Source organism: Mesoplodon mirus (genome assembly GCF_964341445.2).
Source record: "Mesoplodon mirus genome assembly, chromosome: 12".
Classification (NCBI taxonomy): domain Eukaryota; kingdom Metazoa; phylum Chordata; class Mammalia; order Artiodactyla; family Ziphiidae; genus Mesoplodon; species Mesoplodon mirus.
The window spans coordinates 43153945-43166572 of NC_138988.1; the positions used below are offsets into that span (position 1 = coordinate 43153945).

Here is a 12628-nt window from a genome sequence, read left to right on the forward strand (position 1 = left end):
GAACCCATCATCTGATATTGAAAATTAAAAGGGAAGTCACAGTGGAGATGCCCTTGGCTTCTGACTCCTGTTGGTGTGTGAGGGTTTCTCCAAAGGTGGGTACCAACTGTATTCCCTGCCCCATTCTGACATTGTGACCAGTGGCATGTGTTGGTGAGGCAGTGGTGGTAAGTTGTCACAGAGCAGAAGGACACATCAGAGCTGGACATGCCCATGCTGGAGGGTCCTCACTAGGGCCCAGTGGCTTCCTTAGTGGCAGCCTCCCCTTCGTTTTGTATCGAGCTAGATGTGCTTAAGTTGACTTGATCACTAAGGCCTCTAGTGACACTGTCATAGGATGGTGGGAAAGATGTGGCAGAGGCAGTTTCAGATTTGTCTGGAAGCACAAAGTTTTCATTTGCCACGAATGCAACAAAGCCTTCATCTGGGAGTGACACAGCCTCCTCCTCAGCCCTGGGCACAGGCAGGGGATTGGCGATCATCATGGAGCGGTGCAGCACGTAGCTGCGATAGGCCTTTTGGATGACAGTGGCTGAAATGTCTTCTTGCTTCCACCGGAGGGTGGTTGCTATTGGTTCATAGGATGCTTTTGAAAGATTAGTTGCCATAAATTTCTCCTCCATATTTGCCTTCAGAGAATCCAACTCCCCAGATTCTCCCAGAACATTCTTGGTGAAGGTAAACAGGATGTCCAAACAGTGGATCTTATCTCCAGGGACCAAGGGCAAGTCCATCTGGATTAATATATTCCCATTGGGTTTTGGGATTCGCAGGGGGCCAGAGAGCATGTCTGCAAAGTCTGAGAGGGCAGAGAAGGTAATGAACTGGGTGGCCTCCGGGTCGAACTTTTCCCAAGTCTCATAGAACATGTCAAAGTCATCCTCGCTCAGGGGCTCCGTACTCTCCTTCGTGGCCACATTGAAGTTTTCCAGAATCACTGCAATGTACATGTTGACCACAATGAGGAAGGAGATGATGATGTAGGTGGTGAAGAAGAGGATGCCCACGACAGGGTTCCCACAGTCCCCTCTGGTGCCATTGCTGTTGGGCAGGTTGGGGTCGCAGTAGGGAGGCCCCGTGTTGAGGATGGGGCTGAGGAGCCCATCCCAGCCTGCCGACGTGGTGATCTGGAAGAGGCACAGCATGCTGTTGGCGAAGGTCTGGAAGTTGAACATGTCATCAATGCCAGCCTCCCACTTGACGTAGGCGAAGTTGGCCATGCCAAAGATGGAGTAGATGAACATGACCAGGAAGAGCAGCAGCCCAATGTTGAAGAGGGCGGGCAGGGACATCATGAGCGCGAAGAGCAGTGTGCGGATGCCCTTGGCCCCGCGGATCAGCCTGAGGATGCGGCCAATCCGGGCCAGGCGGACGACTCGGAAAAGCGTTGGGGAGAATAAATTTCCAAGTGATGTAAGAATTGCAGAAAACACCAGGCCTTTAAAAGTGAGGGGAAATGATCTAATTAGTACTTCCAACCATGAGCCCTGACAAGGTTAGCTGGATCACACCCCCTCTTCTCTGCCTGGTATGGACCTCCAAGTGAGCATCCATATTCAGGGACTCTGGACCCTCTGAGCCTGGCACAGTGGATGGCATAAAGTAGGGGCTCAGTAAGTGTCCACTGCATAAATCCTGTCTCCCTCGAGTACGTCTCACCTTTCCCACCATGTTCTTATCTTTCCCTCCATCCAGATACATTCTTAGTCAACCTACATGGTCAAAACCCAACTTCTGCAGCCTAGTTCAGCTGGAAGTGATTGCACCCTGTTCCACATGCTCACAGTCCTTTGTTTCCGTCTGTAACACAGACCCGGCTCTTCCCTGAGAATTCAGCCTTTGGGTCATGCCTTTACTTCCACCCTGGTCCTGTGCTCTGTGAAGGTTGGGACCCACTGTGATTCATCTCCCTATCTCCTACTGAGAAGATTGACTCAGTTCCTGGCACACGGTCCTGTGGATAATTGTACAGAGCCTAGTATTACTTATAAGGGCCCTGAGGAACTGGGCAACTTGCTGACAGCTAAAACAGAATGGTTTTAAATGGCCAGCTGTTTGCATAATAGATTTTATTTGTTTCTTTCATTTCCAGCTGTGTTTGAACTCTGTGTTAGGGCCTAGAGATGGGCTGGTTTAAGGTCATTTATAGCCCCCTAACCCGAACTATGAACAAGAGTGTGTATATCTCCCTATGTGATATCTAACTTGAAGATTTGTGAAGCTTGGCCTTGGGGACCTGTGGAGGCCTTTTAAGACCACCAAAGATTAGGCAAGGCCTTTAGGTCAAACAGGATTCAAAACCTCTCAGGAGAAATGGTGAGGGGTATGATAGAAGCTCTCTCTCCTCGCCAGGGTGCCCTTGATCCCATTCTCCTACTCGCCTTTTGTCCTATGAATATAGGTGGTCACAGTATTGTGTTGGAAGGAGGAAGGAAATGGAGGAGAATTGGGATAATTATAATTTTGTATTATGAAATCTTTATGAAACCCCTCTCTTAAAGTCCAGTTTAACTGGGGCATTTTCCCATAGTGTGAGATACATATGTGTTTTTATAATCTACTAAGATTCTGCCAGCCAACTAGCCTACCTTTACAAGGGAGAATGAGTCTTCACACTTGTAACAATTAGACAATCAATACATGTCTTACAGGTGGAAAGGAAGAAGGGGAGAGGGAGGGAGAGTGGAAGAATGGCTAGTGGGTTCTTGCACTTGTTTTCGAGCTGTCGTTATGAGTGATTTCTGTCCAGTGATGGGTATTGCCGTGTAGGTCATAGGAATTGGTAGTTAAGGTGTCCCCATGATAGAATGGAGTACTCTGAGTATATTTTATTTCTATAGTACTGATATGGGAAGTCACATAAGCAAGCTCCCTTCTCTAATATAAAATTTAAAATGGCCTTTAGAGTCTCTCACTTTGGAAGGCAAACAAACAAACAAAACAAACCTCCCACGTCCTGCCCCTGGAAAACCCAGCAGCAATAGGAAAATAAAACAAAACAAAAAACAAAAATAAATTTAAACTCCCCAAACAAACACAACCCAAGGCTGTGTTTCAGCACCAGGACAGAGAGATTAAGTGTCACCGAGTTGTATTCAGATGCTATTAGCTCTTGATGGTAAATCAATGGCAAATAAAATCTACAGCTATGCCCCGACAGGAAAAGTAAGCAGGTCACGATATAATAGGTCAGGATATATTTACAATGCAAAGTAAACCTGGCGTGCTGGGATTTGGCCTTTATAGGATCCAACTTTGGCGAAACCACACGAAGGCCAGGGACAGTATCTTGGTCGGTAGGAGGCTGTTAGTTTATTAAAAAGAACATTAGCATGGTCTAAATTCAGCTCCACCCTTTACAAACTATATGACCTTGCATAACTTTCTTAATCTCTGAGGCTCCATATTAAATGTATAAAATGAGTATAGTAACACTCCTTCCCAGGGCTGCTGTGGAGATCCGTGGATCCCAGCCCAGTGCTCAGAACTCAGCAAGCACTCAATTATGGTGGCTCCAATCCCCACTTTAACCTCTGACTCCATTCATTTTCTCTGAACACCGTTGGCCCCCAAATACTGAGCCTGTCATTCAACAACACCCAGACTAGGTTATAATAGCATTGATCTCTTGGCAATGGTCCCTTGACTTTTCTGTCACTCATATTCCCTAAGTGGACAGTTATACAGAGATTTAATTCCAGACCCTTGACTTAAGAATCTCCTTTGAACAATCTCCTCCTAGTCTTTCCTCACTCTTCTGGCAACCACCTCCTTTTCCAGAAAGTATTTTATGACTCACCTCACACCACACCACCCACTCTCTGCTTTGAAGGCCATAAAGATAAGACCCATTGGAAACTCCATCATCTTAGGTTTTCTTGTGAGTGAGTGTTCCCTATCGGCTCCCAAATTTCTGGCGATGGCTGCACACACAGTAGGTGCCTGAATACCCTTCATGGCAGCATGGAGAAGGCTAGTGGAACCTCTGCATTTCACTGAGAGGCCTGAGGCATTTTAAATCTGCTGCTCTTGCAAAGCAGCAAATACTGGACTCCTTTAACATACAACGTAGGTTTTTAAAAGTTTGTTAGCTGTCCCCTTGGTTTTGAAAGAGCAGCCAAAACAAGCCCAAGCAGAGGCTGGGTGTCCCCACCACATGCGATGCCCACTTACTTCCAATGGAGAGGACCACGATAATGAAGTCAAACACATTCCAGCCACTGGTGAAGTAGTAATGCCTCAAGGAGAACATCTTCATGACACACTCGCCCGTGAAGACGGCCACAAAGAACTGGTTGATTTTGTTTAGGACTTTTGTCTTTTCTTCACTCTGCTCATCAGTCTCCACCATCATGGTGATCATGTTGAGGCAGATGAGGACCATGATGATGATGTCGAAAGTTTGCCTGGTCACGATGTCAAAGACAAAGCCCTGGTACTTGTTCTGAGAAAACAAGAGATGGTACATCAGACCTTTTGACAACATAAATGAGGCATCTGGAGCGGCTGTGTTCTTCACAGATGGGTTTTTTAAGTCTGTCTCTTTTGTCTCCCTCACACTCCACGTCCCAACAGAAGCAGAGTCCTAACCCTCCAAAATCTCACTCTTAGTTGTTTCTACCTCATTGCCTCTCCTGGCCCCACAAACTCACTAGGCACTTTGTCCTTGTCCATGTCTTCCCTCCACTTGCAGTGCCCCTCCAGTCCTTTCTCTTGGCCATCTAAATCCCCATAGCCTTGAAGCTGCTGCATATCACAGGGAGATAAGCTCAGTGCTTTGTGATGACCTAGAGGGGTGGTATAGGGAGGATGGGAGGGAGGCTCAAGATGGAGGGGATATGGGGATATATGCATACATATAGCTGATTCATTTTGTTGTCCAGCAGAAACTAACACAACATTGTAAAGCAAGTATACTCCAATAAAGATGTAAAATCAATCAATCAATCAATCCCCATAGCCTTGAGTGATCCATCTCTCTTAAGCCCCACTTCCTCCAGGGAATCTTCCTCAATCCCGTCCTCCAGGGAATCTTCCTCAGTCACCTCACACCACATTGCTCTGTCCCTTCTTTGGGCTCCCACAACCTTTACAGTCAGTCTTGAGTTCTAGTGTTTCATGTATACTTCTCTTTTCTACTAGACAATGAGCTCTTTGAGCATAGAGCCATATCTTATTTAATTTTGTGTTCCTGTAGTGCCCTGCATAGAGTGAGAGTCCAAGAACTGCGTGAAAAAGTATTTATTTGAGGGTAAAGCCAAGTGTAGTGGTGCAACTGATTCCTGCAAATGTTCTTTTTATTCCTGGGCTGTGCAGATGTCTAAGCAGGTCTTGGTTGTTTGCATTCTTGGAGAGAGGCAGAGTGGCCTGGACAACCAAGAGATCATTTTTAGGGGGTTATTTTTATGGTGTTTAAAAAATTTTTCCTGGTGTGGCCCTCTAGACTTTCCTGTGCTGTTAACATCTTACTGGTCTGTAAGCTCTTGATTCCAACCTCATCCTCCACCCTCACCTTCTCAGACACTTCTGAGCTCTGTGGAACTCACCTGCCTTGATCTGCAAACTCCTCCTCCTACTCAGTGGCTGCTCACTCTCCTCACGCCATGGACCCCAGGGCTGGGGGCAGAGTTGAGGTCCCTCTTGTTCCCCATTGTCACTCCCAGACCTTTGCTCCTCCTGTGTCTTGTAAAACCCTTCCTCCTCTGATGCCTGTGTCTTCAAGTTATCCTTCCTTTGCCCCCTCTTCATTGCTACCACTTACTGACCTCCTGGTCCCTCTGCTTCATTACTGATGAGTGAGACTCTTGGCCACACTTGGCCACTCTTGGCTATTAGCTCTCAGTTCCTTACCTAAATCTCTAATGACCTAGTTTTTCCTAACTTAGAGAAAAATCTTCCTGAATCTCACATCTCTCTCCAGCTACCAGCCTACTTCTCTCTTCACTTTCACAGTTAAATTTCTTGAAGGAGTTGTGTGCAATCACTGTTTCCCATTCACGCCTCAGCCTACTCCAACATAGCTTTTGTCCCCATCCTGCCATTGAAATGGTGCTTGTTAAGATCACTCGTAACGTCCAAAATACTGGTTTGGCATTGCTTACGGTCCCCTCTGCCTTGAAACTCTCTTTTCTTGGTTCCCAGAGGCCTTACTTCCCTGGTTCTTTTCTTGCCTTTCTGTCTGCTCTTTTTTGAGTCTTCTTTACTCAACCTTTAGATATTAGCGTTCCTCAAGGCTTAGTCCTATGTACCCTTTGCTCGTCACCCCATTCTTTCTCCCTTGGCAATTTCTCCAGCCTGTGAATTAATATGTGCGTGATTTTTACTAATTGTTTTCCTGTGTCACTGGACTGTCATCTCTGTGAGGGCAGGAACATCTCGCTGCCCTATCCCCAGTGTCTGCATAGTATCTGGAATGCAACAGATGATCAATAGGCAGATGAATGAATGGATGACAGAACGGACAGCTCTGAATTACACACACTTTAAACAGAATTATAAAGCCACTCCACTAGGTTGATTACATTTAATTCTGTACAAAAGGCACTTCCTGAATGTGTCTGTGTACAGGGCTCTGCATGAGTGGCTGTGAGGGAGAAAGGAACCTGTCATGAGTCTCACCAGGGAGCTCCCAGGAGCCACAAAGGGGAGAAGGACTGTGACAGAGGTTGGTTCCTGCTTTCTGTTTCATGGTGGGGATGGCTTGCTACCCTGCAGGGTTTGAGCAAAGAATCAGAGTGGGTCTGGCTCCAGGCATGGCTGCTGGCTCATGTCTTTTCTGAGATGCTGAGCCACTAATAGCTTTCATTTCATCACTGAAAATGGCCAAAAAAAAAAAAAAAAAAGAGGCCCATTCACGACTTCTAATTAAACAGAGCAGGTAACATTACTAAGTTCTGGGCATCAAGTTTGCCCTGGATATTCAGCTGCTGGGTAGTGGAGCAGCTTTCTAGTTGCTCTTGGCTTAGCTTGTGGGCAGGGATCACTTCTTTGCAACCCTTGGGGCTCTCAGAGATGATGAAGTGGGTGACTGATGATGTGATATTCTGGAGCCAATTATTTTCCTATAAAGTGGAGTATGTGAAACCTGCTTTTAGTGGTTTCTATAGTAGGGAATGTTATAGAATAAAATTTCCCAGTCTTGTGGAAGCCTTAGTCTCTGCTATGGATGAAGCATAAGATTTAGAACTTGGGCTTCACGTGTGGCAAGGAGTAGTATGTACATGCCTGTGTTGGAGGTCCCTATGTCATCCAAGGCTGGCCCTACCATGAACTGTCACCCATGCACCTGTGGAGCAGAGTCCTGTGCCAATGCTCAGCTTACCTGACCAGCTCAACCTGTTGGGACCCCTCAGGGAAGAAGATGGCCTTTCCAGTGCCATCTAGTGAGGAGGAAACTGGAGCTGGGAAGGTGAGTCTTAGGAGGGAGTGGGCATTTCTCTTATTGCTTGGGCTTCTTTCTTGGCTCTGGACTTTGTGGAGGGCAGATGATCAGGCTTGTCTCACTGTGGGGTGGGTGCCAAGACTTTGCCTGCCATATGGATGCCGGCCAGGAGCTAGGATGCGCCAAGGCTCGTGGGCTCTGGAGAGCAGCCAGATGCCAATTGCTGCCTGGGCCCTGACCTGCTAGTTTCCCTTTTGGTATCCCTAAACCTCAAAGTCTTGTTTAAATGTTCCAGCCTTGCCTCAGCTATGCTAAAGGGAACAAAGGAAATAATGTTTGCCATGCCTCGACCAGAATATTAAGGAGAGAGCCATGTTCCTCCACTAAAGCTATTATAGTGTGGATAGTTAGTTAGTAATATACACCCCCTCCCATCCAAAGGGATGGCTAATGTCAGGAACACAGCTGGGCTATGAGGTCTCACTTCGCTTATCCGTATGGAAGACCTCCTCCAGTGCCAACCTTGGAGGACCTTGGGGATGGCTTGATTAGGAGACATGATGATTCTGTTGTAGGTCTTCCTGCCCAACCACTGACTTCCACTCCTACTGCAGTGCCTGGAATTTCAGCATTAGGTTCCTACCTTTATATTAAGATAGTGTCCTTTCCAGGGTCGCTTTCGGAAATGCAGCTCACCCTGTCCCAAGGAAATTGTCTTCCTTGAGAGAAGGAAGCTATGGTGGCCTGTCAGATTGGCTGATGAGAGGGGAGAAGCTGAGATGTTATAGAGAGATGGAGCAAGTATGTAGGGAAGGGTACCCAAAACTGTCATGATTTTGCCAAGGGTTGACCCCAGCACAGAACACCTTGGTGTCTGTTCAAATGTGGATTCAATATCAGTCCAGCCACCAGAAAAGGTCAGCAGAGACCTAACTGCTCGCTTCTCACTAGGTCTTAGGATCCTTCTCCCGTAACCCCTGCTTGACTCTGATTGGCTGGGCTCAGCCTTTCACCTACATCTTCTAATTTTGTGCCTGTTCCTGCCCACTGGACATTGGAGGGATACCCCCTGAGCCTTAGGGACTCTCCCTCAGGCTAACTCAACCCCAGTTATCTTGATCTTATGAAGTATTTGGAAGGACACCTCTGCCCCTACAGAGGTCTGAACATCTTATCATTCCCCATTGTAACACTTCTTATCAGAATGGAGAATAGTAATACATTTGTGACCACTGTTTCCAAGTAAAGCATGTGAAAGGTCATAGCGTTTTCTTTTCCTCCTGTAAATGTTTTTAAGACTTTGTGCTCATGAAGTTTTTAGTATCTTATGCAAACCCCATGCCTTGATTTAGAAACTCTAATGTCTTGGCCAACAGAATGTAAGTCTCCCTGATTCATTTAGGGAAAGGCCTGTACCTTTGCTAAAGGTCCTTAGGTTTTGCCCTTGTGCGGGGAAGGGCTAATGGGATTGTGCCATGGATCTTTGTGAATAAAGGAATCACAGGGGAGTATGCCTCTAAGTTTTGGTCAATCTTTAAACACTAGAGTAGGATAATTTCTGGTTCCTATTGTGTCACCTGACCATGACCATGACTGGGCCCAGGATCCCAGGGTGGTTGGGTTTAGCTATTTCCTCTCTGTCTTCCTGTAGGCATGGGGTAGAATGTGGGGTGAGGCTGGCAATCCATTGCAACCTACATCAAAATGCATAACCACAAATGTTTCATCTCAGGGCTCTAACCATCCTTACTATCATTTAGCCTAATCTGTTCCTGATCTGGTGCTGGAAACTTAAGCCTGTTGGGCAACTCAAGTACTTCCCTAAACAGGTCTATCTGGAACACCTGCAGGAGTATGTTCACTCCAGAAGATCAGAGTTGCTTCTTGCAGACTTTTCTTCCTTGGGCCTGGGAACTCTCATTACCTCATCCTCAAACTCAACCCAGATCTCCTCCTCCACAGAGAGCATTGGCCAGACGCCTACCAGCACAGGCATGGGCTGTCAGGTTGGATTTCCAGACACTCTGCTAGAGAGGCGAGCTCTGGGGCTCACCAGAGGCCGTGGGATGGGCTTCTGGGGCTTCTTGGAGCCCAATTTCTTCATGGCATTGTAGTACTTCTTCTGCTCCTCTGTCATAAAGATGTCCTGGCCCCCTAAGTGCAGAGAGATAGGATAACACACACCACTGTTATTGCCCCCAGATGGCAGCCTTCAGCCCGCTCCAGGCCCAGACCCCAGACAGGGGTGAAGCCTGCAATCAGGGAGCAAAGGTTGGTGTTGGTGCTAAAGGCCAAGATTGGGCTCCTGGTCAGGCATGGGGGCTGTGACTAGTGTTGCTTCAGTCACGAGGCCCGGGGACCGACGGTAAGTCTAAGGCTCATGACTACCACAGAAACACCTAAGCCCCACTTATCTTTTTTTTCTGTTGGTTGAAGTTGTCAATGATGACCCCAACGAAGAGATTGAGTGTGAAGAAGCCGCCAAAAATGATGAAGATGATGAAGTACAAGTACATGTACACGTTGTCCTCCCACTTGGGCTGCATGTTCACCTGTGAGCAGACAAGTGGGGGCATGGGGACGAGGGGGCATCTTAGCTTGTGTTTACCCCAAAGAACCCTGAGACAAGGACCTGGCTGCAGGTGGCTTATTTGGGAGGTGATCCCAGGAAGCAGAAGTGAGAGAGGGGGAGGCAGGAACAGGATAAAGGCAGCACCACTATCATGGGCAACAGGCACTCCATGCTCTAAGGACTGTAGAACACACTTCAGAATTGTACCTCCAAGGGACAGGGAAGTTAGAGCTTTTATCTACAGACTCCCAGAGCTTATCTGTGAGGGTTGCCCCTGTAGACTCGAAGTCCTCTGCCCTTGGGGGAAGAGCTGCTGAGCCAGCTCTGAGGCACTGAAGAAAATCAAATCTCAGACAGAATAAGAAACAAAGGATGAGAGTGAACTTAGAGGTGGGTTGAGGGGATATGGGGCAGGGCATCAGCGGTGTCTTGTGCCCCAGCAGGAAAGGGTCCTTCCCCAACAGCACCCATCTCCTCCACCTGGCTGCCGTGACAGTACCTGAAATTCCACTGTTCTAGCTAGCCACTGCCCTTGGCCCTGCCTCTGCCTAGGGAGTGCCCTCATGCATAGTCCTTTAGAGGTTATCTGATAATTTCCTCAATGGTGAACAGAGGAAGAACTTGAGAAGCCTAGGAGACTAGGTCAGCTTAAATATCCAACAGAAGGCCAGCTGGACACTGCTCCAGGGGGGGATAGTGCCAGACTGCTGGGTGATCACCTCTTCCAGCACCAAGGCCACCTTCACTCCATTTCAAATAGACTAATGTGGGTGGGAGGCACAGAGGGGGAGGCGGTAGGCACCATGGGCTGAGACTCACTTCCCGGGAATCGACAGCTGCATACATGATGTCCATCCAGCCTTTAAAGGTTGCCTGGAAACAAGGAACAGAGGCCACTCAGTGTGTGCCCATCCATCTACATTGGCCTCTGTTTTGATTCACTTATTTGTCTGTTTTTCTCATAGAGCACTGGCCCCCTGGAAGCCAGTTCTGACATGTCTCTGATTTCAGTGCCTGGCACTACATAGCTACTCAGGGACTAGTTGTTGAACGAATGCATGAACAAAGGGTGGAGTGCAGGAAGTTGTGGGTAACTGCATGACAAATGTATAAGCAATTGCATTAACACTGAATGAACAAGTGGATGAAGGCAAAGGATGAATGAATGAATGGAAGCATGAATGTTATTGATTGTCATCATTACAAGCATTATCTATCATTACAATAGACTGGAACATAATTTATTACCCTCTAGGAGATGATCTGCAATAGGAGACTGTTCAGTCTGTGTGGCTATACCAGGTCTATTTTGTACAAGTAGTGAATCCTAAGTCATCACCTGATATAGCCCCATGGCAGGCCTATCCCTTTATTCTCTTCTATTAGCCCAAATTGGTCTAATTGCACTACTGGGAGATCACACTCATTGGTAGGGCCCTCTAGCCTCATGGTGCAGTCTGTAGGAACAGGGAATAATCTCACTTCACACTGAGTGCTACCCCTTGCAAAGTCTCCACATAGCATCTTATGGAAGACCCCAGGCCCTCCACTTTATCGAGCAGCCAAAGGAAGAGACATGGCTGATCTCAGGACTCACCACCTGCAGAAGTGCGAGGTAGCCCATTGCAACATTATCAAAGTTGACCTTCACATTGACCCAAAAGAAGCTTCCAGTGTGGTTTTGACGTTCACAGTCAGACATGTTATTCACAGTAGTCCAAGGCACAAGAAGAAAGCCTTCACTGGTCTTGTTGATGCATTTCTGAAACTTCCCTGCGAAGAGGTTCACACCCATGATGCTGAAGATGAGCCAGAAGATGAGGCAGACGAGGAGAACGTTCATGATGGAGGGGATGGCGCCCACCAGGGCATCTACCACCACCTGGGGGGAAAGGCAGAAAGACCTGGAACCCCACCTATGCCACACCCTTCTTGCCCGATCCCAGTTCTTTCTACCCTCACTCGGGCTGCTTCATGAGCCAGTGGAAGAAAGAGAAGTGGGTTAATTAGAGCCATAATTCACTCAGAAGACAGAGACACTGGGCAGTGAGGATGGGTTTATACATTCTCTCTAAAGTTCATTCAGGGCAGGTTTCAGTGTCTCTCCTTAGGACTGAGGAGATGGACATATTTACAAGCACATACTCATTTAGGGGTGCCAGTGTGTGTTTTGTACTTGCACATACAGACTTCTAGAACTTTGCTTTATTTTATAAACTATATGTTTATAAAATACAGTTTATAGTGTGCTTTGGTCAAGAATCAGTGAAAACCCAAATCCATATTCACAAACTTGCTTATTTGTAAATTAGCAACCTGGAGATAAAATAAAATAAACATCAAAGTATTTCAATCATAAGCTCCTAGCGTTTGTAAAGGTACAAGTTAATTTTAAAAGTCCACTTTTGTTTTGAAGGTACGATGTCTTCTTTGAGGCAGTGGTGGAGGAAGAAAGCAAACCTTGCTTTCTGTACCAGAAGACTTTCATAATTATGTGGAAGGGGAGGGGAGAAAATGAGCAGTCCCTCATCCCCCATAAGACAAGGGCCAGACTTGTGAGCATTCCATCCTGAGGAAGACAGTGAGGGCGAGGTGGCGGCTGAAAGCCTTGGATGAGGAGAGGGATGGATAAAAGGAGAGAATCCATAGGACCCAATGACTCTGCTGGGTTGGAG

The 12628-nt window shown here is 47.1% G+C and overlaps 1 protein-coding gene across 1 annotated transcript in view; it reads right to left on the reverse strand.

Annotated features, from left to right (window-relative positions):
- Positions 1-230: 230 nt before the first annotated feature.
- Positions 231-12628, reverse strand: part of SCN10A (sodium voltage-gated channel alpha subunit 10) — a gene marked incomplete at both ends in the record, with an annotated part of 82560 nt that continues 70162 nt past the window's right edge. Inside the window, 6 exons of the mRNA XM_082637707.1 lie at positions 231-1438; positions 4174-4444; positions 9435-9535; positions 9792-9933; positions 10773-10826; positions 11551-11835. Of these exons, the coding sequence (XP_082493833.1) occupies positions 231-1438; positions 4174-4444; positions 9435-9535; positions 9792-9933; positions 10773-10826; positions 11551-11835 (2061 nt within the window). The remainder of the gene's footprint in view (positions 1439-4173; positions 4445-9434; positions 9536-9791; positions 9934-10772; positions 10827-11550; positions 11836-12628) is intronic.